This window comes from Triticum urartu, chromosome 7A (genome assembly GCF_056163025.1).
Source record: "Triticum urartu cultivar PI428250 chromosome 7A, HENAU_Tu73, whole genome shotgun sequence".
NCBI lineage: Eukaryota > Viridiplantae > Streptophyta > Magnoliopsida > Poales > Poaceae > Triticum > Triticum urartu.
In genome coordinates, this window is record NC_141879.1 from 665,433,765 (window position 1) to 665,459,916 (window position 26,152).

At 48.0% G+C, this 26,152-nt stretch overlaps 2 protein-coding genes across 2 annotated transcripts; both read left to right on the plus strand.

Moving 5' to 3' along the window:
- The first annotated feature begins 810 nt into the window (after positions 1-810).
- Positions 811-4,234, plus strand: LOC147961210 (uncharacterized). Its single transcript, XM_087535960.1, has 3 exons — positions 811-897; positions 1,727-1,901; positions 2,820-4,234. Exons 2-3 carry the CDS (start codon positions 1,744-1,746, stop codon positions 3,868-3,870), a joined length of 1,209 nt encoding a protein of 402 aa, XP_087392086.1. The 5' UTR covers positions 811-897; positions 1,727-1,743; the 3' UTR covers positions 3,871-4,234.
- A 5,298-nt stretch (positions 4,235-9,532) lies between these two features.
- On the plus strand, positions 9,533-10,976 carry LOC147961211 (uncharacterized). The gene is made up of 2 exons (XM_087535950.1): positions 9,533-9,559; positions 9,678-10,976. The coding sequence occupies exon 2, from the start codon at positions 9,724-9,726 to the stop codon at positions 10,813-10,815; it is 1,092 nt and encodes a 363-aa protein (XP_087392076.1). The 5' UTR covers positions 9,533-9,559; positions 9,678-9,723; the 3' UTR covers positions 10,816-10,976.
- Positions 10,977-26,152: the final 15,176 nt, after the last annotated feature.

The window sequence follows — 26,152 nt, forward strand, 5'->3', positions numbered from 1 at the left end:
AAAAGGTTATATGTGTGGAGTGCAAAATTATTCACCAAACTAGATGCTTGGTATGTTTCGTCCTTTTCATTTGCGGAGCACATGTGTTCCTTATAGGAGCAGCCGGACATTGTGCAAGGCAGCCACGACCATGTAGTCGCCTGGCGCCTAGACATCTGCCCTTTTGAAGCTAGCTGGAGGCATGAGGAGGGAGGCAAAGAGCTACACTTTAACATCCATATCGTCCTATGATAACCACTCTTGCCGGTTCCATCCACTTGAGTTGCATGAAGGAGCTCGTCGGTGTCAGAGTGTTGCGCATGTTCTCTTGGCCGGTCTCCATGGAGGATGGCTAGGAGGATGTGCTCCAACCGCCCGAGTGGGGTCGCATGCAAGAGACAGATGCCAGAAAATCTACTTGATAGGATGTAGTTAGCGCTTGATAGATTAGGGTTTTTTCTCAAATAGTCAATGACCCATGGGATCTACTTGACATGATGTAGTAGTTTATGGGTTTGCGGGTTCGCGGGTATGGGATCTTCCCGTACTTGCACCCGCCTTATCCGATGGGTGCAATTTTTTTCCATTTGAAAATCCATGGATATTTTTTGTCCTAATGAGTTTTTCTATCCGCCGGATTCGCAGGTAGTGGGCACCCATCGAACATTGCCGTGTGGATCGATCTCGTTTTTTTCTTTGAGGGGTTACAGATCGATCTCGTTTTTTTTTTGTCGTGGGTGGGCGGACGCAGGGGACGGGCCGGGTGGGCTGTGGCCCACCCAGAATTTTGGGAAAATTGTGAGTGAGGTATTCCGAATGTTGGTGGCCCAATGACCCAGCTTCTGTTCACGCGAGAGGAAACGCACCGGGCCGCCGCCGCCGCCTCTGTCTGGGTTCAGCGACCAGTTCTTCCCATCGGTATGCTCTTCAACTCCTCCCCATCCCCTCCTCTCCTATCTTCCTCCCCCCCGCACCGACTCCCCCCTCCCCTCCAAGCCACGCCCTAGCACCGTCCCAACGCTGCCATCTCTTGATGTCGAGCCAAGGCATGCACGCCCAGTGATATGTGATGGCCAGCTCCAGATGCACCACGACGCTGCCGCCATCATGGTCGCCTCCGGCGGCCGGAGCTAGCTCCGCCTCCCCTCCCCGCCGTCTGGATCTTCCCCTTCCTCGTCTTCCCCAGCAGGTCTTCCCCAGCAGCTAGAGCACCGAGCGACGCAGCTCCCAGGTCGTCCAGGTCCAGGAGGCAGCAGCACGACGGCCCTTTCCTCCATAAGCAGCTCTCCTCCGGCCACCCCTCCCTCTGCATCTTCAAGGATTAATCGCTTCTGTCCATTACTCCTGTATTGTTTTTGCATAACATATTTTACTAGAATACTACTCCCTATGTAAAGAAATATAAGAGCGTTTAGATCACTACTTTATATAAGAGCGTTTAGATCACTACTTTAGTTATCTAAACCAGTAGTGATCTAAACGCTCTTATATTTCTTTACGGAGGGAGTAGTTTACAATACTAGTGCTAGAATCTTGGATTTACAAAAAAGCTGGCGGATAAATGGTCGACCGATAAGCGATTGATCTCTATTTTGAGGCTGGCTGATAAGTTAACGATTAGTGATATCCTGATCATTATTCTCTCAGCAAAGTAAATCTTGTTTTTTATTCAACTTGCACCTATGGTTTATTTTTCAACAGCATGTTCTGTCCAAGGATTTTAATAATTTGCATATGTCTTTTTCAGATACCTGTCTTGTAACCATGAGAGGCAGCATCTTATACTCTTCATTTCGGAGGATTTCCCAGGGCCACCCACCCAAGTCCAGTGGATTTCACAGGTCATCTCCACTGGCTGCTCAGAGGTTTGGGCGGTCCAAAAGATGGATTGCTACATCCGATGGTTTACCCGGTGAAAAGATGTAAGTTCGTGACCAATGATTATTTGTAATTCTTTCACCTCTTGTAATTTCCTTGTAAAGCAGTTAGGAAGTTGTGTTTAGAGTTCATCTAGACATGATTCTTAGTTCTTAATATTGTAAAAGTGCGTTTACAGCAGCTGATAATAGCATGAAACAAACCTGCAATAGCAGATTAGTTCTATAAATATGCATTTTGCAGTTTCAACAAATCTGTAACCACTATGGAGACATAGAGCTGAACAAAGCAGAGAGCATGGAAAGCTCTGCTTACGAAGCTAATAAATTCCTAGAATTATGTTTGCTAGTTCTAAAATACAGAATATTATCACTCTTGAAATGGCTAAAATAGTAGGGAAGGAACTAACAAGTCCATGCTAATTGCAGACTCACTTCCTTTGCTACAAATCACTGTATGTAGGCCCTAAGTATGTCCCATCTCTGTCCAAAATTCAAAACGTATTTCATTTTAGATGTGTTATAAGAGAGTATCAAAGATCAAGTTACAAAAATGGGTGTGGCATTAGAGGGTACTGATTTTTTTTTTCACATGTGTACGGACTGCTAACTGGAAGAGTTATCGATATATGACATGGGTCGTGCAATAAGAAATCATAGCAACTTTTCTTTTCCTTGCCCACGGTCTCCACTTTTTAATGGAATAAATTTCATTCTACATTAGTTTGTACAAGTCTGTTTTGACATCAATTGTAATATATGCAGTTCAGTCCTGCTTGAATATAACAACGTTTCCATAATGCATGCCTTTTTACCTCTATGCAATCTCATAGATTACCAAGAATTAGTCATTGTACTAGAACTGTGCACTGCTTGTTACTAGAACTGTGCATTGCTGACTCACTTCCTTTGCTAAAGGATTATAATTTGTGTATAACTTCTTTGTTTTTCTGTTCTATACAGGATGCTTGTGAATGATTTAGTTTGCCCGATCAAGTATTTCACGGAGGAAGTTTCACTGCTTGAACCCTTAGACGGCAATATTCTCTTGAAGACCGTTGGAGGACCCAGAGGAAAGACACTGGTTGCATGGAAAGCAGGGAAAACCATCAGAAGTCTGCCAGAGCTGATTGCAGCATATCAATTGCATGGATGTACACTGGGCAACCGTCTCCGGTTAGAGAACTTAAAGATTTCTCGGTCTTCAGGGAGGTTTGTTCTTATAGACACTGAAGAAATTGGTCCCACTGAGAAGAAGGGAATCTTCATACAGGACTGGAACCTGGGTGGAGATGTCCTTGATACGATTGCTAGGAGAGTTTTGGGTGTGGGTACCCCTTACCCCAAGGACCTTGAGAAATACATCAACAATATGCGGTCAGCGGAACCTAAACTTTGGCGTCTTCTGTACAATTCATTGTTTTTATCCCCAGAAGCCCACTATTGGCTAAGAGTCTATGTTAATCAGATGTCCCGAGAAGACTTCGAATCCCTCTCCAGAGACATGAAGCATAAGATGCAAATGTTCTTTGGAGAGCTACCTTATCAAGGAGGAGTGGAGGAGGAGGGCTCGCTGAAATGGCTGTCAGTAAATGAGGAATTCATCCGTGCTATTCTCGCTGAGTCAAGGAAGGATGCACAAAATAGGGTTACTGGTCCTAACTATTTGAGCACTGAGAAGGCCAGGAAAAGAGACTTGGGGAGATGGCTGGTCTGTGTCAACCGCGGCGGTTTGACACATGGGACAAAGACCAAGGCGAAACACCTCAAAGAGATCAAACGATTTATGCTCACTGCACAAAACATATCGCAGCTGCTACATGTGGAGTTTGATGAGCTGGACCAGACATACATTGATCTGTGCGACGAGGATAATGAGCTGCGGGAGCTCCTCAGCATCGAAGGGATATTCTTCGAGACCCCAGAGACCTGGAGGACTGCCATTGAAGCACTCGAGAAGGATATTCAGGCAGTGCGGGAACTAAAAGAGAAGAATTTGGTGCTGCTGACATAGGCATCAACACCCAAAGCGGCTAATCAGGCAAATGAATGGGTCTCCTGTCGCAAGTGGCTGGAATGTCATACTGCTGGTTTGCTTTGTCATCGAAATGTTTGGGATAGTGCCACTTTGTTGTCGTTGTAGTGCTCCTGCTGTAGCTGTTTGTAGGCTGGTTACCTGCATGTGTTCCTCTGAGTTCTCTGATAACCGGGGCACATTGTGGTTGCTGCGTTGTGTCTTTGTGTGGTATCTTACTGGAGTTGAGATGTTATCTGTGGCGTTGTATCTTCGACCTATTGTAACAGGAAGGCGAGGAGCACAAAGTGCGTTGGTGCTCCATTTTGTCAGGTTTCTTGGAGATTGTTGTCTAGGGTCATCATTCTTGTGTCTATGAGACTCTGCTGAGTTGTGCGCAACCTGCTCCAGGTGGTTTGATGAGTGTGGCTACAGCTCTCTTGTGGTTACTCCGGGTGGCTGGTCCATGTGGTTTGATAAGTTTGGCTACAGCTCTTTTGTGTTACTCCGGGTGCCCATGGACGCTCCTTTAGTACTTATTTGCAGGTGAAGATTTGAAGGGATTCCAATGACAAGTCTTATCTGCTACCCCCCTGTTCCTAAATAGTACTGTATTTGTCTTTCTAAAGATTTCAACAAGTGACTAGTACATACAAAGCAAAGTGAGTGAATCTACACTCTAAAATATGTCTACATACGTTCGTATGTTGTAGTTCATGTGAAATGTCTACAAAGACAAATATTTGGGAATGGAGGGAGTAGATGTCCATGGAGCCGACGCACCAACATGCAACAAGGAACAAAGCACACGAAGGCAGACGCCATCGACCGGAGCGCACACACACGCCGGCCATCAGTTCCCTACACCCACCATGTAGCTGGTTTTACTAAAAGACGCCCCCGGTGGCGAGCATTGGGAGCTCTGGGTCAGCGGGAATGCGAGCGGCATGGCTTTGTGCGTGTCTTGCATGGCCAGAGCATGAATCAGCTCAGCCCTGCCTCGCCGTCGGCCTTCTCGCAGCTGTTCTTGGTGCCCTAGTTCGCCACAATAATCTGCCGAACCAACCACGTACGGCAACGCCCTCTGCTACTTAGAGCCCGATATCCAAATCTTACGCGGGATACGTTGTCGAACCCAGGCTGAGGAGCTCGCCGTCGCTCGACCACCAGGAAGAAGCTCGCCGGAGCTCCGCCCTTCAACCGGCCACTGAGGGGTATACCCAGAGATTCGCGCCGCTCTCCGGAGCACGTACGCGTTCTCGGAGGCGCAAATGGAGGTCCCAGTCGTCCGGAACCGTCGCCGGAGACCGTCTGTCCAACCCTGCCGACGTGACCATGGGCGAAGGCGTATTCGGTGGAGTACGCTATCATCGCCAGTTCAGCGCGAGCCGAGATATCTATCCTGCGGGTGAGCGGACGATAACTAACGGTCGCACATGAACAACTTGGTGATGATGCTTTTTTGTTTTGCGGGTAAAACTTGTACTACTCACATCACAGAAAATTACAATCAATGTTGTTCAGCTCAATAGCTTCAGGTGGCCCGCACCCTAGCCAGGTCATAGTCCTACCTTCTAAACGAGCAAAGTTCGCCAACGAATTACTAACTTTATTCTGAGACCGACTAATATGAGTAATACTAGTTCTACAAAGACTCACAAGATACTTTATCTTCTTCACCAAGGAAGAATACATCGACCTATCAACGTCGTCGGCTTGAATCATCTTTACTGCTACTGAGCTTGAATCATCTTTAGCTCCAAATTGAGTAATTATAAGTTTTTAATTCATTATTTGGAGATTGCTATCCATTGGTGCTGGTTTCAGAATTTTCTAAAATTATAAATATTTTAGTTATGTATTTATTTATATGTTGCATTCGATTCCGTGGAGTCGGTGTTGCAGGAACCCTAACTGCAAATTGTTTATGACCCTCCCAAGACCCTCAGAAAACTCACTATTTTAATTCAAGCTAACCTCCTATCATATGCCTCTAGGCAGTTTGCGTTTCTTTGATTATATTTGTGACATGTATGCTTTATGCTTGATGTCTGCGTATTTATGTGGTCCGATGATATCTTTGCTACATTCGTGCAGTGCTGTTGAACTCAAGAATGCATCGGGTATCAACATGGCTTTTTTGTGTGGAAGAAAGGTAGTTTTATCTAGCTACAATTGCTTTAAACAGATGTAAACCGACCACGAAACAGTTTTATAATAAGGGTGAGGTAGCGACAACTTTGAGTACCATCAATCCTTTCAACTTAACCCCAACAAGAATCCCAGGAATTCTCCCTTGTTCCAACCTTAGCAATTGTTAAGGTTGCAGTAGTTATCTAATGCAACGCTACGGTTCATTGAGTCGTCTATAAACTATGGACACTGCTATTCGAATATGGGTGTATATATGTACCCACACATGTGGATCGAATCTTATTGCCACTCATTTCTTCGTGTAAAAGTACAAATTGTTTTTTTCTTCACAAAACACCACTATTTTTTTAGACGACAAAACACCACTATTTGGGGTGATCTGTTGAACAAAACACGCAAAGAGGGTTAGCCGGTTTGATAAATAATTAGAGGCAGCCAGGCCCATTGTCTGGGCTCATGTGATGTCCACCGTGTCCGCCCGTGCTCCAAAACCGAGCGGACACCCCACCGCTCCTCCTGCCCAACGTGCCACCACCCCGCCTGACTCCATCCACTCGTTGCTCTCAGACGATGTCGCCTACAGTACCATGCATCATCCGCTCGTTGCAGGCCCCAGCACTATGTGCATTTGTTTTTTTGTTTTCTCACAAACATGTATTAGGACTTTTTTTTCCTTCTTCTTTTGGCACATGATTTAGGGGTGCATATCTGACTAAATGTTATTTTTCCTGTTGTTCAGACTAACTGATTACACGGGTTCAAAACAAAAGCGGAGGGAGTATTATGATATACTAGCCAACATGTCCGTGCGTTGCAATGGGAGAAAACAGTCCTCACACGTCCTTACCCGCTGAATATTGCTAAAGACCTTACTCTCATGCCCATAACATAATAAACATGACTAATACCTCATCCTCAAGTCCACATCCTCCATTTCAATATAACACGAGACACATGTTTTCCGCTTGTCATCTTTGCTATCCTCGTCGCATGTGGTCGCAGTATCAGTTATCACTAACCAAGGTTGGCCAGGTCTAACAGCTGGATTGTTGAGCCGCCTTCGTGTCCGGCAAAGATCAAAAGCGTTGAACAACGTTTTTTTTAATAATCTGGCTAATATAATAGGGAAAAGCACACATAATATATGTCATTGTCATCATGAAAATTGAGTAGTTTGTGTCAGATAGACCATGAAACCTAGCTGGACTCCTCATGCATTTTGACGGGAGTCACTGGGCCGACTGAGACTGGTCGTACATGAAGACGCAACAGATAAAAAGATTCCTTTCATATCCTAGTCTAAAACAATGCATCAAGTGGGCACATTTCAAAAATTCCCCAAGTCTTACTAATAAGTTAGATTAAAAAAATCATGTTTTAAAAAATATTTTCCTTTTTAAATTTAAATAAAATATTTTTTAAAATGTTTGCCAATTTGAAAAATAATCAGAACAGTACCTCCTAGTTTCAGGTTTCGAAAAAATAAATAAAAATATTGTTCTTTTTTATAAAAATGTTCGATTTTTAAAAAATTTGTTACAAACTTTGTAAAAATTCACGTTATAAAATATATTCACTTAAAAACAACTTTTTCTCTTAGTAACAGGCATGAGTGTGAGTTTAATTTAAATTTTCGTGCGGCCAATTATTCACCAAGTCTTTTTAGTCTAGTGGTATAGCATTCTAAACGCTCCAGCGTGAGCTGCTGTGTTCGATTCCTAGCATTGCAGTATTAATTTTTTGGAATTTTTGTTTCTGTTCGTACGCCAATGGGCCGGCCCATTGCGGCCTGTGCGTCCTGTGATTTGCTTTTTGACGTATGAAAATTATCTAGGTCCCACCCTAAACCAAAAAAACTAGAGAAACAATCCTTTCTTTAATATTGGACGCCGATAACTGCCACGCGTGTGGGCGTTAAGAAATCTGCCCACACGTTCTGTATGGTGCCTAAGAGGATCCGCCCACACGTCTGTGTGTGGGCAAAACAATTAGTGCCCACACGCCTCTTTTTCTCCCTCCTGGTCCCTCTTATACGCGTGTGTGTCCTGTGATTTGCTTTTTGACGTATGAAAATTATCTAGGTCCCACCCTAAACCAAAAAAACTAGAGAAACAATTCTTTCTTTAATATTGGACGCCGATCACTGCCACACGTGTGGGCGTTAAGAAATCTGCCCACACGTTCTGTATGGTGCCTAAGAGGACCCGCCCACACGTCTGTGTGTGGGCAAAACAACTAGCGCCCACACGTCTCTTTTTCTTCCTCCTGGTCCCTCTTATACGCGTGTGTGTGGGCAAAATAGATAACGCCCACACGCCCGGTACGTCAGGCCTCGTACCTCGTGGTCCCGCACGCCTCACGTGACACTTTACCGCGCGCCCCGCAGTTGCCATGGGCAGGACCCTCGTCCATGTTCGTTTAAGTGCAGTTGCCATGTCGCTGAACTACGGTTGCCATGTCGGACAACTACAATTGCCATGTTTGCTCAAATGCAGTTGCCATCTCAAGTCAAAGTTCCAAATTGCCATTTTTTGGACAACTACAGCTGTTGCCATGTGTGGTCTGGTCTACTGCAGTTGCCATGATTTCAAAACTTTAAGAATTGCCACCTACTAACACTAGGCAGTTGCCATGTAGCGCTACAAAAAATGCATGGCAAAAAACATGTTCGGATAAAAGAGAGAGTTGACATGTGCTCACAAGCACGCTAGGGTAGTTGCCATTTAAAAAGAAAGAGTTGTCATCTGCTTACGTGCACGCTAGGGCACTTTGCCATTTACCATGCAAAACATATGGCAACTGACATGTTCGAGTAAAAAAAAGAGAGAGTTGCCATCTGCTTGCAATCACACTAGGGCAGTTGCCATGTACACTGCAAAACGCATGGCAACTGGCAGCTTGGTGTGGGAGAGGAGGCGGGCGTGTGGGCGAGATGGCAAACGCCCACACACCAGCCCTTGCGCGTGATTGAAAACTAGTGTGTGGGCGAACTGCTAAACGCCCACACACCGGCCCCTCCGTATGGTAAAACGGATGTGTGGGCGACCTCTCTCACACACCACACACACACGAGTTGTTCTACGTGGCATACAAAATCAGCTAATTCGTGCCAAGATTCGTGCAAAAGTTACTGAACGGTGATGGATGCGTGTGGTCGAGATGGTCAACGCCCACACGTGTGGGCGTTAACATTTCCGTTAATATTAGGTAAAGATAAAGATAAAAATAAAGATAAAGATAAAGATAAAGATAGGTAGTAATAAATAAACTGGAGTGGTCTAAAGTCTCTCTTCCTCGCAAAAAAAAAGGTCTAAAGTCTCTCGAACAATTGAACCATAAACTGCTGCACTCCCCAACACTCCTGTATATATACTCAAAACACATACCCAAAAGAGTCCAGGGAAGACAAGGCTTGGTGTGGGCTGATGCTTGGTAATATGGCCCAATCGGCCCATGGTTTACCATATAAGACGAGAAGAACGGAGCGTCTCGTTCCATTCCCCAAAATCTCGCCGCCGCCGCAGCGCCTGCTTCGGTTCGTCGAGTCCCGCTGCTTAATCTTTCCCGTTCGATTCGTCCCGTTTCCTGGAGTTGCTCGTTCTTGGGGAACCAAGTGGCACGTTCTGATTGATTTTCCGTCTTTTTGTCTATAGTTCGTCCGGATCCGGAAGAGAGAAGAGGAGGAGCAAGTTCGGACAGATGAGGGCGCGGCAGCTGGTGAACGTGGTGATGCGGAGGTACGGCATGGGCAGCAGCCTCTATGCGGTGAGCCGCATCAAGCCCGAGGAGCAGCTCTTCTACCCATCTACCAAGGAGGCGCAAGCATCCGGCACGGGGGAGATGGAGGCCATCTCCATCTCCAGGATGCCCGCGCCCAGCCTGAGGCTGGAGCTCCCCGTCTCCAGGGAGGACAAGAGGCTGGATTTCCTTCCTTTCTACGAGCGCGGCAGCGGCAGCGGCGGGCACAGCAAGATCCTCTGCGTCGACGCCGAGGGCCGCACCGTCCTGTACGACACCGACGCCGGCCTCCTCCACTCGATGCCCTGCCTCGGCACCCCCAAGGGGCCCAACCCTGTCTCCTTCTCCATCCTGGACAGGGAGCCCCGGGACCCCGGGCGGGCGGACGCCTTGTACGTCATGGGCAGGTGCTGCGACTACTTTGACTCCGAGACCCTCATGTACTGCGGCCCCTCCAGCGGCAGGAAAGGCTGGCGGTGGCATCAGCTCCCGCCGCCGCCCGTGCCTCGCGCCGCCGCCTCCGCCGTCAGGTGCCACGCGCTCATCCACGACGAAGGCGACCCCGTCCTCGTCGTCTCGTCCGCCAAGACGAGCGGCGTTGGCACCCACTGCTTCAACACCTCCACCAACAGGTGGTTCAAGGCCGGACGCTGGACGCTGCCGTTCGTCGGCCGCGCCGAGCGCGTCAGCGAGCTCGACAACCTCTGGTTTGGCATCGGCGCCGGCTGGCCCTACGACCTGTGCGCGATGGACCTCTACTCCCTCCGCGCCGGCGCCGGAGCCGAGGCTCCGGGGCTGGCGTACAGCTGGGGAGACCTTAGCCTGCCGGACGACTGGGTGATGATGGACTGCAGCATGGTGTACCTGGGCGGCGGCAGGTTCTGCGTCGCCAAAATCTTTGAGTTCCGCGTCGGCGATGACCGGTTGGGGATGGGCGCTGTCATCTCTGGCTTGGAGGTGGTGCGCCGCGGCGAGCCATCCAAACTCGTGATGGTCAAGCACAAGTCCAAGTTCTACAAGTTTACCAGGGATGAGATCGAGTGTATCCTCTAGAACAATGCCAAGTACTAGCACGGGAGCAAACAATTTCTAGACGAGTGCTATGTGATGTGAGGATTGACTAGTTTCTTGTACAGCAGCACTTGTGTGCGATTTGATTTGGTTGTAATGTAAATTTCCTCCTGCTCCGTTTGCTGCCCCAAATGTACCTCATACTCCCTCTGTTCCTAAATACTTGTCGCTGGGGACTCTCCGACCAGGTGGCTGCTGCTGTTGGAGTATCTCTGCTGCTGCTGCTGCTCCTCGCTACTCTTCTACTCCTCGCTGCTGCTGTAGGTGAGTCCTCTGCCACGCCTCTGCACACTGAAATTAGTATGTAAAGCTCACTGTTCTGAAGTTCTGATCAGTTCAGTACCTTAGTAAGCAATAACACAAGCTTCCATACAAGCCAAGAAGATACCTGCTACTACTATAGTGTTGATTCCGAATTTGTTTCACATCACAACATGAAGAACACCTGCAAAACAAGCCAATAGAAATGATGAATGCAAAATGTAGCAGTGGGTGAGAAATTGACCGTCAAGACGCGGTTAAGTGCAGAATATTTTGCTTTTGCATTTTACCTAATGGTCATTTTGGCAAAAACTGACATGGACATGGAATCAGTTAGGACCCAGCAGCACACAGACCGCAGCTACAAGATTATAACCCCATAGTAGTGAGTGGACGCATGAATAATTTGCTAGCCATATCAACATTGAATATCAATCAGGTTCAGTAACCATGGGCTCACACAACACAACACAAAAACAAAGCACACAGCTGCTGAACTACACTGAAACTTAAACATGGTTGGAGTGCTACTAGTCAATGAATCACCAAGAACAGTGAGATCATCTTTTTCTTCAGATAATAATGGGGTACTTACGGGACATAATTATCTTAGTTTAGGCTCCTTCAGTAATGAGCTTAGCTGTGAGATACTCCATTTGTGGTGATAAGTACTCCATTTGTGGAGAGGGGAGTGCATTCAGAGAAGAGAAGGGAATGGAAGGCACAAGGGGAGTACTTGCAAGTCCTACACTAAACCCTACACTAAACTACAGATGCAAAAAGAGAAAGAGAAGAGAGAAGAAGGGAGAAGAGATGCAGATCCTCAAATTTGGTGGAGCTAGTGGATCACCGAACAGCTCCTTAGTCTTATAGCTAATTATGTTGACACATTTGTTAGTGTGGAAAATGTAAAGCCTTGGCCTGCATCCGCTCAACATGTGTAGGGAGCCTCGTCTTCTGTTCCTTGTCAGCCTGAATAATATAGTTCGGAAAAATCAACAATCCTGAAGTTGATTTTCTCGAATTGAGGAGCTCAAAACGCATACCAGCTACCTGGAAAATTCAAATATCGAAAACGACAGGGATTAAGCAGAAATACCAAGTTTTCACCATACATCCATAACACTCTGACTTTCATTTTTCATCTCACTCCCAGTTTGCTGCATACTCAGTTTTTTCCAGAATACCGCTCTTGTTCAAACCTGTGGATTTTTCCTACTGCTCCAACTACAGGAAGGCGTTCATCAATCCCAAAATTGATAACGAGCAACTTACACACGTATGATGTATAGCCTGTATTATTATTATTACAACTAGTTCACTTGAACAACTTGTACAGAGTAACAGCAGCTGATCCAACGAGCTGAAATTCTCGCTTCAATTGGACTGGAAACAGAAGTCATCTGAGATCTACCCATCTATATGCATTCAAATCCCGCACAACCCAACTTACCCACCCAATCCATCTAAACAAAAAGCTCGAAAAGAAAAAGAAAAACACTCCTCTTGGTTGTTACCCTCCCGCAGTGCCCAAACATCCATATCGAGCTCCTCGCACAATGCAACTGTCAGGGGTCCTCCGCCTCCACACTCGCGCCCCACCTTGATTCTGCTTTCAGTTTCTGCTTGGGGCCTACAGATCGATGCCTAAAAAGATAAATCAACATTTCTGTATGCCAGCAAATAACAAGTACTGCACCATAGCGACAAACAAAAACAAACCTATGAAGAATAGCCATCCATACTTGGATTCCAATTGGAAGTGCTCCATCGCTAGCGCTGCTAGGTTACTCGAACCAGCTCTGCACCATCAAAAAATATGTGAAGTAGCAACTGGCATTAACTTGAGACAAGAAAGATATTAATGGTGAATTGCACAACCAAGGGTCTTGGTGTGCTGCTTCTCATGCCATTGAAAAATATTTGTTACGAAAAACTGTAGGCTTTTATACAAACAGTACAAGTATGCCTAAACAAGTGTCTTGTTGTGCTGCTTCTCATGCCATTGAATAAAACAGTTGTTACAAAACACGGTAGGCATTTGTACCAACATTAATAATACCAACAGTAGGCATTTGTACCAACGTTTCTAATATGGTGCCTTTATCAGGAAAAAAAATGTAATATGCTGCCAAGCATTCATACATCAGAACCTAAAGCTGGCAGATGCATGGTAAACTTGGACAAGAAAAGGAAGTGATGAAAATATGAGATACTTACCCTCAAAACATGGTTGATTTGAGATTGAATAAACCTAGCCTTCAGCTCCTTAACTTTCGCACACAAGTCAGCCATACTATCATTGTTAACAAGCCTGTACCAGGAAGTTCATTGTGTTACTTACAGTTGAACATTGATAAAGCTGCCAGCTGCTAGAGGGACTCTTCAAATAGCGCTGATATTCACACAACAGAATTTCCAGACATAAAGGTATTTGTTTATCTCTAATTTTAAATTGACACTTGTGCTGTATTTTTCTCTCTCTCCTCTATGTTGAGCTAATCCATGCTATCATGTTATTAATGTGTATTGGACTATCTACCTTGCATATACCACATATAAAGAAACTATATGTTAATGGGCGGTGTCAAATGCCTCTTATTTATGAACTTTGATACACTGCATTTCCTAAATATTATATTTGATATAAGTTGGAAATGTTGACAAATATTTTAATTTCCAAATGGTAGGTCATCGGCCTGCCTCCTCCTCCCCTCCCTGTCTGACGACTCCACCATGCTCTTGCCACCCCTGGGCCTGGCTAACTAGTGCAACACGTACGTACGTAAGGACATCTCCACCGGCAGCCCCGAAAAGGAACCCCGAAAAGACTTTGGGGTTGCCGGCTAAAAAAGGGGCCCGCATCGGCGGCCCCTAAAGGTTGCCAGCGCAGGGCGAGGCCCAATATATACTTTGTCCAACACTCCCGCGTCGGCCCTTGTGGCCCCTCTGTCGGGGGGGGGGGGGGGTGACCCCCGGGCAGGCTCAGGGGTATGAGTCAACTTTTCCAAACATTGGGACGGCCCAAGTCCCTCAGTCCGACTAGCCCTCCAGCTGGCTCCTCCCGTAGGAGGCCGACTGGGCACGGCGCCACACGTCGGGTCGGCTGCCCTCAGCCGGCAGCCGGCGGGGTCAACGCCGGCCCAATCCCGTTGTACGACAAAACCTCTCCCACGTCGTGGAGAGCGTGGCTACAGTGCCACCGGTACCGCTAACCATGGCGACCGACGTCAGCGCAGCCCGACACTGTGGAGGCACAGTGCCAGCCACTCAGTGACGCCCTGCCCTACTGGCTATAGTGACGTGTAGCCGGCGGGCCTCGCTGGTAGCCAGAGACGCTGGCAAGAGGGCCCCGCCCCTCTTTCTTTATCATTTGTAACCTGGGAGGCCCAAGTATAAGACCTCCCAGGAGTCCCCCTAGGACGGGGTCAGCTCATTCCACACACCCACACCCACATGCGAGGCACAGAGGAGAGCTAGCTCCTTCTTCCTCCTCCACCCAAAAACAGCTCTAGGAGCAACCTTGTAAACCTTGTGATCCTCGTAGTTATCTGGCAGGACTAGGGTTGTTACCTCCCTCAGAGGGTGTAACACCCCAGAGTCAAGCTAAAGTAATATCTCCCTAATGGTGCCATGTCATCACCTTTTTGCTAGTCCATTTGTCACTTGAGCAAAATTCAAATCAAACTCAAATTTAAAATAAGTAAAAATAATATCTATTCAAACAGCAAAATAAAAGTGTTCATTGTATTACAAATAATCAATGTATAATTCTCATTGTGAAAACAACTTTTTATAAAGTGTATAAGTGCCGTAAAATAATTAAAACAGGGGCCAAACAATATTTTAATTGCTTTTAAAAACATAAAAGTTCCAAACTACGATAAATAATCCAAAAAAAATTGTGGCACTGTAAATAACTGCATCACTAATTTTAGGCCAAGTTCCAAATTTTACTTAACCTATTTTCTATTGAAAATAAAATAAAACAGAAATAAATAAAGCAAAACAGAAAAGAAATAAAAAAGAGAAAAGGCCACCGAGCACTGTGCACTTAGGCCTGCTCGCACAGTGCCCAGCCTGGCCCACTATCATCGCCGTCCCTAACCTCGCGTCGTGGTCGTTCTGCGTCCGTCTAGAGCGCGGATGCCACGCTGTCGGGCATCCCGTGGTCGGAGGGGTGGATGGAGGACCCCCCCGACGCCGCTCACTCCCCCACGAACCCTAGTCCCCCCTCGGGCCCCCCGCTCTCTCTCTCTCTCTCTCTCTCTCTCTCTCTCCGAGCTCGTCCGCCCGCTGCCGTCGTCTATCGCCGCCGCCTTGATGCTGCCGTGGCCACTAGCCAACCCACACCAAGCCAGCATGTCTAGGTGTTACGCCGTAGTCGCCTTCGTCGTCCGCCAAGATCAGTCCGAGCCGGAGCGCTCCCACAGCGGCGCCATCGCGTCATCTTCTCCCCGTCGGCCACCACCACCATCGCCTTCGATCTGCACTGCTCCGGCTACCCTCGGCTTCCCCGCGACCTTAGCCAACATCGCTATGAGCTCCTCTTCCTCTCCCATCATTCCTCTTGCTCTCATTCGCCCCCTAGCCTAGCTAGCAGTCGTTGCTAAAGGTTATTTCCACTGCTCGCCTCGCCGTCACAGCCACATCACGCGCCGCTCGCTTCCGAGCACGGTAGCATGCTCCTGGCACGGCCAGGAGGCCGATGCGCCCTCCAGCGCTAGCTGTCGTGCCCCCTAGCCCCCCGATCCAGTCCGTGCTCAGGCCGCCGTCGCGAGCTCGTCTCTGGCGAGCCCCGTGCCTCCCACCTGCCGCCGCCTACGGCAACGGCTGCGCGCGGGCCTGGGCATCCCATGGATAGGCTTTGCGCGCCAAATGGTCGTCGAAGAGCATTTCTCATCCACCGCCGCCATGTTCCGCCTCGACGGAGGTCCGTCGACGGCGCACGCACAGTTAAACACCCGCCTGGGTCGCTGACTGTGGACCCGGGCCATTAGCTAACAAGATTAGTCACTAACCCGCAAGCTAATCCTCACTGATATGTAGGCCCCACCATGTTTATTAAATATTTTGCTAATTATAATTAGTCTATTAACTAATTGTGTCACTGACACCACGGGCCCATCCCGCCAGTTGACCAGTCAGCGCTGACCAAGTCAACTGCCGACTAGGCCCTCTGGTCCCACTGTCAGCCTCTGTTGACCAAGTCAATAGGGCCCACCAGTCAGTCCTTGTGTGGCCTGTCTAGGTACACTTTTGGGTGTATCTAGCAATTAGCCTTTATTTTTGAATTAAATTAAAATTCCAGAAAATCATTTAAACTTTGAAAATTATCATAAAATAATCCATAAGTCACATGAAAATAATTTATAAATGAAAATTGCTTAGAAAAGATCTAACGAATCCGGATATGCTATCCGTTCATCTGTCACATGCCTCTAACATTATGAACATGGATCCTTCCCCTCTGATTTGTCTATCCGAAAATTGCCAAACGTTAGGAAAACATCCCTAGATGTTTTCCCTCTTCATTTGTATCGTGTAGCACTGTGATAGGTCACCCCTAGCACTTCATATTCTCATGTCATGCATCATGATGCATCTGTTTGCTACATATATTTTTTGTTTCTTCCTCCTCTTCTCTCCGACAGACACCGAGACTAACGCTGCTGCCGTGTACGACTACGCCCCTGACGTCCAGCCACTCTCAGCAGAGCTTCCAGGCAAGCAAACCCCCCTTGATCATTCCTATATCACCCATTTATTTCCCTCTCATGCTTGCATTAGAATTGCTACTGTATTTGATTGCTCCTATTCTGATGCATAGCCTGATTTTGCAACCTGCTATTGTTACCTACTTGTTTATCCTATATGCTTAGTATAGGTTGGTTAGCGATCCACCAGTGCCCCCTCACCTTGTCCCTGTTGCCCCCACTTTATTACTAGATGCTTCGATCAATGTGATCGAGAGCAGAGCCCGGCACATCACCTCACACCCCCTTAGTTGTACGACTCTGCAGAACTACTATCGAGTGCCGAGGGTGATACCTCGTAACTGTTGGGGAATGTTGCATGAAATTTTTTTTCTACGCACACGCAAGATCTATCCATGGAGGTGCATAGCTATGAGAGGAGAAGAACATCTTCATACCCTTGAAGATCGATAAGCGGAAGCGTATCAACGCGGTTGATGTAGTCATACACCTTCACGATCCGTCCCCATCAAGTACTGAAAATACGACACCTCCATATTCAGCACATGTTCAGCTCGATGACGTCCTTGCCTTCTTGATCCAGCAAGAGGGGCGAAGTAGTAGATGAGTTCCGGCAGCACGACGGCGTGGTGAGGGTGGTGGTGAAGAACAATCTCCGTGATAATCCCCAAGTGCAGGGAATCATCGTAGCAATTCCCAATGGTGGAAATGATAAGTATGGAGTGTCTAACCCACAAGGAGCTAAAGGTAAGATCAATATTCTCTCAAGTCCTATCTGCCACTGATACGACTCTACGTACACCGAACGTTTGCTTCCAACTAGAAACGACAAATAAAACTACGTTGTGGGTATGAAGAGGATAACTTTGCATGATATCTGAGAGCTAAAATATAAAAGTAGGTGTTGTTATCATAAAGTTAGAATATATTACTAAATATTATAAATAGCGAGTGTGGAATAATGATGGGTTGGTGTGCGGAATTATCCTAGGCAATTGTTAACAAGACCGGTAGTCGTCATTGCAATTTCATATGAGGGAGAGGCATAAGCTAACATACTTTCTCTTCTTGGATCATATGCACTTATGATTGGAACTCTAGCAAGCATCCACAACTACTAAAGATCATTAAGGTAAAACCCAACCATAGCATTAACATATCAAGTCCTATTTATCCCATACGCAACAACCCCCTTACTCGGGTTTATGCTTCTGTCACTCAAGCAACCCACTATAAGCGAATCATGAACGTATTGCAACACCCTACATCGGGAATCCCTCATGCTTGCGCCACACAGAGGGCACAATAGGACACAGAGAAAGATATGTGGACTTACCGTGTCCACAGAGAAAGATATGTGGACTTACCGTGTCCACAGAGAAAGATATGTGGACATAGAGAAAGATATGTGGACACAGAGAAAGATAAGTTTCGAATACCGTGTCCACGGTAATGGACGTTCAGACTTGTATCCTGATCTTATATAACTAGAAATGGATACTTGAGACATGAGATGGATATGTGGCTCCGGGATTGCTTTCTTGTAGGGAGTCGAGGAAGGATCTTCGGGCGTTAATGCTACAACATGTTTGTTAAATATAAACTGCTATTGTTTACTCTTCTACATGCTGCAAGATGCTTGGAGCTGCTTGAAGATGCTAGTCTTCGATAGGCTAGGCCTTCCCCTCTATTCTGGCATTCTGCAGTTCAGTCCACATATACAACCCTTCCATTTGATACCAATGCATACTTAGTATAGATCTGATGCTTGCGAGTACTTTGGATGAGTACTCACGGTTGCTTTGCTACCCCTTTCCCCCCTTCTTTCTTCTTTCCGGTTGATTCAACCAGATGGTGGATTCCTGGAGCTAGATGCCACCGCTGACGGATGCTACTACGTGGAGACCGCGGACGACCAGGAGTAGTTAGGAGGTCCTAGGCAGGAGGCCTTGCCTCTTCGATCATTGATTTTTGTGCTAGCCTTCTTAAGCATCCTTGTCTAACTTATGTCTGTACTCAGATATTGTTGCTTCCGCTGACGCTTGTGTATCGAGCTTGTATTCGAGCCCTCGAGGCCCCTAGCTTGTAATATGAAGCTTGTATTATTTTTATTTGTGTCTAGAGTTGTGTTGTGATATCTTCCCGTGAGTCCTTGATCTTGATCGTACATGTTTGCGTGTATGATTTGTGTACGGTCGAATCGGGGGCGTCACAAGTTGGTATCAGAGCCGACTGGCTGTAGGATCCCCCTTTCCAACTCCTTGGCCGAAGTTGTATCTAGTCTTTGAAAAACTGATTTACTAACATGGCTGTGTGGTTTACGGGCCCACGTCGCCATTGGGTGGTATTAGGATATTTTATTCCTCGACCTTTACTCTGGGACTCTGATTTCTCTTCTATTCGGGTTAAATGATTTTGCTAACTCTATCTTAGGTTCTCGTTATCACATCCATCCAGAGATTTGTATTACGCCTTTCTTGAATTGGGAGCCGGGATCTGCTTCACATTGTTCATGGGCTGCATGATCCTTTTATCGAGGGCACCCTGCGTCGTCCCCTGCAGATTCCTCGCTCTAGTGGTTTTCTCTGACGTGGATGTAGCCTTTTCTATGTCCCGTTGTTGTATCCTTCCATCGCGTGCCAGCGTGCCGCCTAGTATGTCTAGGATGATTCTCTTGTCCGAACTCATACTAACAACGTGTAAATGGCTCTGTATATGTATATGTATGTCTTTAATGACTACTGCTTTGTACATACTGCGCCTTTGCTCATTGTTCAAGTTACATCATGAATGACTCCATACACCTGCTCCACCCCTTGTTAAACTGCTCCCTGATGTTTCTAGCAGGATGGCCGATGATCCTCCACCTCCACCCTATATTGCCGCAATGATGCAGCAGTTTGAGCTGAATCGTCAGTTTATGACTAGAGTAATGGCTCAGTTTCCAAACCAGATTGCTCATCAACAACCTGCCCCAATAACACTGCCAGAATTCGTGCGCCTCAACCCGTCCATTTTTCGGAACTCCAACAATCCTATGGATGCTGTTGATTGGCTTCGTGACATCATGTTTGAGATGGAGTCAACTAATGTTGTCCCTGCCAGTTATGTCACCTTTGCGACATTTCACCTGAAGGGTTCAGCTGCTCAATGGTGGGAAAGCCACAGGGGTATGTTGCCTACAGAGACTATAACCACTTGGCAGGAATTTTAGTTAGCCTTCCGTGCACGACACATTCCTCAAGGTCTGATGGACCAGAAGAAGAAGGAGTTCCGCAAACTTTCACAGGGCACAAATGACCGTGGATGAATATCAGAGGAAATTCCTTGAATTATCTTGCTATGCTGCGGATGACGTCTGCACTGACGCTCGCAAGCAGGAGAAATTCCATGAAGGACTGCGTCCCGATATAAAGCTCACACTTGTTGCTCATGATTGCGCGGACTTTGCGACGCTTGTCAGCCAAGCTTTCCAAACTGAAACTGGTCTGACTGAGTACCAGGAGTCGCTCAAGCGTACTCAAGATGTTGACCCATCCTCGAGTCAGCCTGCTCAGAAACGTCGAGTCTGGATCCCACACAATGTTCAACATCGACCTGCTCCAACACCAAGGCCGTCTTATGTTGCACCTCGTCTGCCTCCGCCGTTGAGACAACTAACGATTCAGGGTGGACACTCAGGACACCTTACCCTCGATTGTCACCAGGGTCGGTCGCAGAATACCTCATGTCCTCCTGTTGGTTGTAAGAAGAGCAGCCGAAACCGTCATTCCAGAAGAGGTAGTGCCACGACGCCTGCCATGAGTTGTGGTCAAGTCACCCATGTCAAGATTGAAGAAGCTCATGAGTCCCCAAAAATCGTGATGGGTACCCTTTGCGTTAATTCAGTGCCAGCTTCTGTTCTTTTTGATTCAGGAGCATCATGTACTTTTCTGTCCCAACAATTTGCTCAGTTGCATGGGCTAGGCATGGAAGAATTACCCACTGTCGGTGTCAAAACCGACGAATCTCGGGTAGGGGGTCCCGAACTGTGCGTCTAGGCGGATGGTAACAGGAGACAAGGGACATGAAGTTTTACCCAGGTTCGGGCCCTCTTGATGGAGGTAAAACCCTACGTCCTGCTTGATTAATATTGATGATATGGGTAGTACAAGAGTAGATCTACCACGAGATCAAGGAGGCTAAACCCTAGAAGCTAGCCTATGGTATGATTGTTGTATGTTGTCCTACGGACTAAAACCCTCCGGTTTATATAGACAGCAGAGAGGGTTAGGGTTACACAAAGTCAGTTACAATGGTAGGAGATCTAAATATCCGCATCGCCAAGCTTGCCTTCCACGTCAAGGAAAGTCCCTTCCGGACACGGGACGAAGTCTTCAATCTTGTATCTTCATAGTCCTGGAGTCCGGCTGAAGGTATAGTCCGGCCATCCGGACACCCCGTAATCCAGGACTCCCTCAGTAGCCCCCGAACCAGGCTTCAATGACGACGAGTCCGGCGCGCAGATTGTCTTCGGCATTGCAAGGCAGGTTCCCCTTCCAGATTTCGTGTACCTGTTGAATAATGTCCTGTTCTTCATAAATGCAGCGCTCCTTGGCTTCTACGCCCAATAAGGGCCGCCTTCCACGTGTCCAATGAATACGAAAAGTCTGAATGTTTTTGCATTCACACCCCTAGCCGCATAAATGAGCCTCCTATTTAAAGGGATGGGGATTCAGATCCAAACCACACCTTCTCTTCTCCGCGAGTAATCATCAGAGCGCCTCCAGCAAAGGTCCATTCCACCATGGCCGGCCGTCGCAACTCCTCCTCTTGCCCTTCCAGTCCTAAGCCTGGAGACTGGGAGAGGTGCTCCATCCCGCATAGTGAGCTAGTATCGCTTCAGACCAAGGGATTCCTCCCTCCGGCCTATATGGTCCTGGTCCGAGCCGGTCTCGCCACCTATAATGGCGGAGAGCAAGCGGAGAGCACCCCCAATCCCTCCAAAGGAGAGCGGGTATTCCTCGACCCTTATCTAATAAGAGGACTTGGATTTCCAATTCATCCGTTCCTCCGGGGGCTTCTGGAGTTCTATGGCCTCCAGCTGCACAACCTCACGCTCGCCTCTATATTGCACATCGCAGGCTTCGTCGCCCTTTGCGAGATGTTCTTAGGTGTTGAGGCTCATTTCGCGCTGTGGAAGAGGCTATTCTGCTTGGTGCCCCGTTCTCAGGAGGGGTCAATATATCAAGTGGGCGGAGCCGAAGTGTGGCGCATCGCCGGGACCGGATATCTATCCGGAACCCCAAAGAAGGCGTCTGAGGACTGGCCTTCAGAATGGTTTTATATGGAGGATGTCCCACTGCCGGATCCTATTTGGATCGGCCTCCCTGAATTCAACAGTGCTCCCTTGAAGAAACGCTTAAGCTGGCGTCCACGGAGCTCTCAGAGAGAAAGTGACAGAGACGTCCTTTACCTGATGGGCCGGATAAGACTATTGGCTCATTCCGTATTAACCATGATTGGAGTCATGGCCATATGCATCATGCGGGGGGTGCAGCCGCTTCAGTATAGAGGCCACCCCATGTGGGATTTTAACGGGGAGGATGACGCCACCCGTTACGGTCGTAATGGGCCGGACTCAGCTGCCGCTCTAGTAAAGATCTTGTCCTCTTTGTACAAGGGAGAAGAGGAGGAATTCCTCCGCGTCAACCCACAGGGTGGATTTACTATGTACAACCCTCCAAGTTGGGTAAGCGGACAATTTTTCTTGCCCATCCGTTTTATATTCCCATGATTAAATATATAGTCTAACGACTTCAACGCAGGAACTGCGTCAGGAAGTAAAGGACATAAACAACCATCCTCCACAGCCCGAGGATCCAGAATGGTCCCTCGATCCGGCCTCCGAAGAGGATCCGGACATATCAGTGGAGCTGATTGACGGGGTGTTTTATCAGCTGAACAAGGACAATACCTTGGTGGCCATTACGGCCGATTACCCAGGGTTAATCCCGGCCTCCCAGGTAACTGAGACTGGAGTCCCATCACCTTGGAAAGGGATCCATCCTCACGTGTTTTCAGTTTTCCTGACAACAACCGTGTTTTGCAGGGGAGGTTCCTGAGGCGGGAGGCCGAGCCTGCGGCGGCTAGCCAATGAGGGGCTGCAGGGCCCCGTGGGGTAAAAAGGAATGTAGTCCAGACTGAGGCGCCGGCGCAAAGGTATAGCGCGCCTTTTTATTCCCAGGTGTTATTCCTTCAAGGCATATTAACACTCGTGGTCGGTGCAGGACAAAGAGGCCTCGGCGGACTATATCCGGAGAGGCTGCCAATCGCGCCTCCACCAGCCAGACTCCACAGCCCGGTCCGAAGGCGGAGGCGAACACGAGGCACGCACCAGACGCTCCTCCGACAGAGGATGCAGACAGGCTGTCTGCCACCCATTCCGAGGTGGAGAGTGCCATGAATCACCGGCGCCGCCAGACAGTTCTTCGCGATGCTTGTTTCTCCCAAGAGGCGTTGGATGCCTTCAATTCGGGAGATGCGTATCTCCGTGCCGCTCAAAATGGTCTAGCCAGAGCCACGAAGCAATATGTAAAAGACATACGGGTGAGAAAATTTGATAGTTATATGGATCAGTAGCCCCCGAGACTTGGAATAGTTAGAATAACTGATTTAAGGATCATGTAACATGCAAGCTCTTTCAGAGAAGAATACCCAACTGTCCCAGGAGCTAAAAGAGTGCAAAGCCCAACTTGAGGCCGCACTAGCCGCGACAGGGGAGCCCAAGGGGACCCCCTCTGGTAATATATGCTTCAAAAAGATAAGTATTATGCGAAATGCGGCGTATGTGCTAATCTGACAAATGATATTGCAGATGGCGCCAGACTGGATCCGGAAAAGCAACAACTTCTACGTCGGCTAGAGGATGGTGAGAGCGTGCTGACAAAGGTGAGGCGGGAGAAGAATGATCTTCAGGATGCCAACACCAAGCTGGACGTTGAACTAAAAGATGTTCGTGCCCAACTATCGGACTCCACCAAGGAGAATCAGCGGCTTCGACGCGGCATATTTAGTAAGTGCTTAAACGAACTCTGAAAAAGGAGTTCGGCGAGGAAGTCGACTAACAGAGTTATGTCTGTAGGTATGCTAACAGGTCGTCCTGCAGAGGAGATGCCCGGTTCTATGGGTAACCTTCTTCCCGAGCTCTCGCAACTGCATGAGCGAGTTCGGCAGGCGATGCAAGGCGTTGCCCAAGCCTTATGGCTTTCCCTCTCCATGCCCGAGGGCCTTGGAGAGCTTGCAGAGAAGCTGAAGGGAGCGCGGCGGCGCTTCCGGTTGTGGAAGATATCGGCCTGCCGTCAAGGCGCCAGGGAGGCCTGGGCCATGGTGAAGACGCGGTACACAAAGGCTGACCCAAACCACATGGCCGAGGTCGGACCTGTGGGGCCCGATGGGAAGGAAATCCCTGTAAGCTTAGTGTACGGCCAAGTAGAATTGGCCGCAAAGTATTCCCAGTAGGACTGTAAGCTAGACAGCCTGTTGGATGGTATTGAAGAGGAATACGATCAGTCATAATGACTATGTAATTTTAATTGACATGTGTAATGCCTTCTAGCCGGATTGTAGATAGTTTGTCGTTGCCGACCTTTTCGCTTCGACCTCGGGACCTGACGGTCCGGAGTGTGTCCGAATACCCTTGCGGTTATATAAGAACCGGGGTATGCATGGAGACCAGGCATAGGGGTCATTAGTGCTTTATCAGACAAGTGCCCAACTAGTTATGTTATATTACATGGTTAGTAAGAAACATCTTCCAGGGAGAATAGTTCCGTTAGGGGTTCCTTTCCCTGGGAGGCATGCCCTAAAGTGCATGTCCGGACTGCGAAAAAAAGAGACGCAGAAAAAGCATATGGGGGCACATAAATAAATAAGTAAAAAGGTCATCTTTAGTTCACCGACCGAATATTCCCTTAAGAACGCTAGCTTTCGGCTTCACCCAGTCTGAGGTACACATCCGGCTGACCCGGCAGTAACAATCGCAGAAGTGCTCCCTTTACCACCTAGCCGAACAATCGGGAACGTAGGGGTAAGCACAGGAGCCAGGCAACCCAGCTTGGCCAAAACTTAAGTCATATCGATGCATATAATGGTGAATAAAAGGTACATGCGGAAGTTTGACACATGTGTTGGGCATGAAGCCCGTATAAATAAGCTTCTGTTTAAAGAAGCCCCCAGGTTTAGTGAGCGCGGGTAGCGCGTCACTTGATGAGCCTTTAAGGGCTATAAGAGAGAAAAAGGGGGAAGGAGAGAAATGCAAGACAGAAAATGTAAAAAATGGATAGAGGAAAGAGACGAACACAGAGTCCGGCGCTAGGCATAGAATCTTCGGAGACGGGCTGCGTTCCATGGGTTCGGCTCGAGTCGGTTGTCCGATGCATCTCGCAGGCGGTACGCTCCACCAGTCAGGACTTGGTCGATTATGAAGGGACCTTCCCACTTGGGCTTGAGTTTGTCCTTTTTCTTGTCCGGCAGGCGTAGAACTAGTTCGCCAACATTGTAATTTTTGGCCCGTACTTCTCTGCTTTGATATCTTCGAGCCTGCTGTTGATAGAATGCGGAACGGGCTTTTGCCACGTCACGCTCCTCCTCCAAGGCGTCCAAACTGTCCTGCCGATCGAGCTCGGCTTCTCTTTCTTCGTACATGCGCACTCGAGGTGAGTCATGAATTATGTCGCAAGGCAAAACTGCCTTTGCGCCGTACACCATGAAGAATGGTGTGTATCTGGTGGTGCGATTCGGCGTGGTCCGCAGCCCCCAGAGTACGGAGTCGAGCTCCTCTACCCAGTGCGTGTTGGATTCCTTGAGGGACCGCACTAATCTGGGTTTGATGCCGCTCATGATAAGACCATTTGCACGTTCGACCTGGCCGTTAGTTTGTGAGTGATAGACAGAAGCATAATCGAGCTTGATGCCCATGTTTTTGCACCAGAGTTTTACCTCGTCGGCCGTAAAGTTTGTGCCGTTATCAGTGATGATGCTGTGGGGGACGCCGTAACGGTGCACGACCCCGGATATAAAGTCTATCACCGGTCCGGATTCGGCCGTCTTAACAGGCTTGGCTTCTATCCATTTGGTGAACTTGTCCACCATGACCAGTAAGTATTTTTTCTTGTGGGTTCCGCCTTTAAGGGGTCCAACCATGTCAAACCCCCAGACCGCGAAAGGCTAAGTGATGGGGATAGTTTGGAGGGCGGTGGGTGGCATATGGCTTTGGTTTGCAAAAAGCTGGCAACCGACGCATCGTTGGACCAAGTCCTGAGCGTCTGCCCGGGCCGTCGGCCAATAAAAGCCTGTACGGA

Excerpts from the sequence above, each read along its gene's own strand:
- LOC147961210 (XM_087535960.1), top strand. The coding sequence starts at position 1,744 with ATGAGAGGCAGCATCTTATACTCTTCATTTCGGAGGATTTCCCAGGGC. Across the intron at positions 1,902-2,819 it reads GGTTTACCCGGTGAAAAGAT|GATGCTTGTGAATGATTTAG; the intron begins GTAAGTTCGTGA and ends TGTTCTATACAG.
- LOC147961211 (XM_087535950.1), top strand. The coding sequence starts at position 9,724 with ATGAGGGCGCGGCAGCTGGTGAACGTGGTGATGCGGAGGTACGGCATG.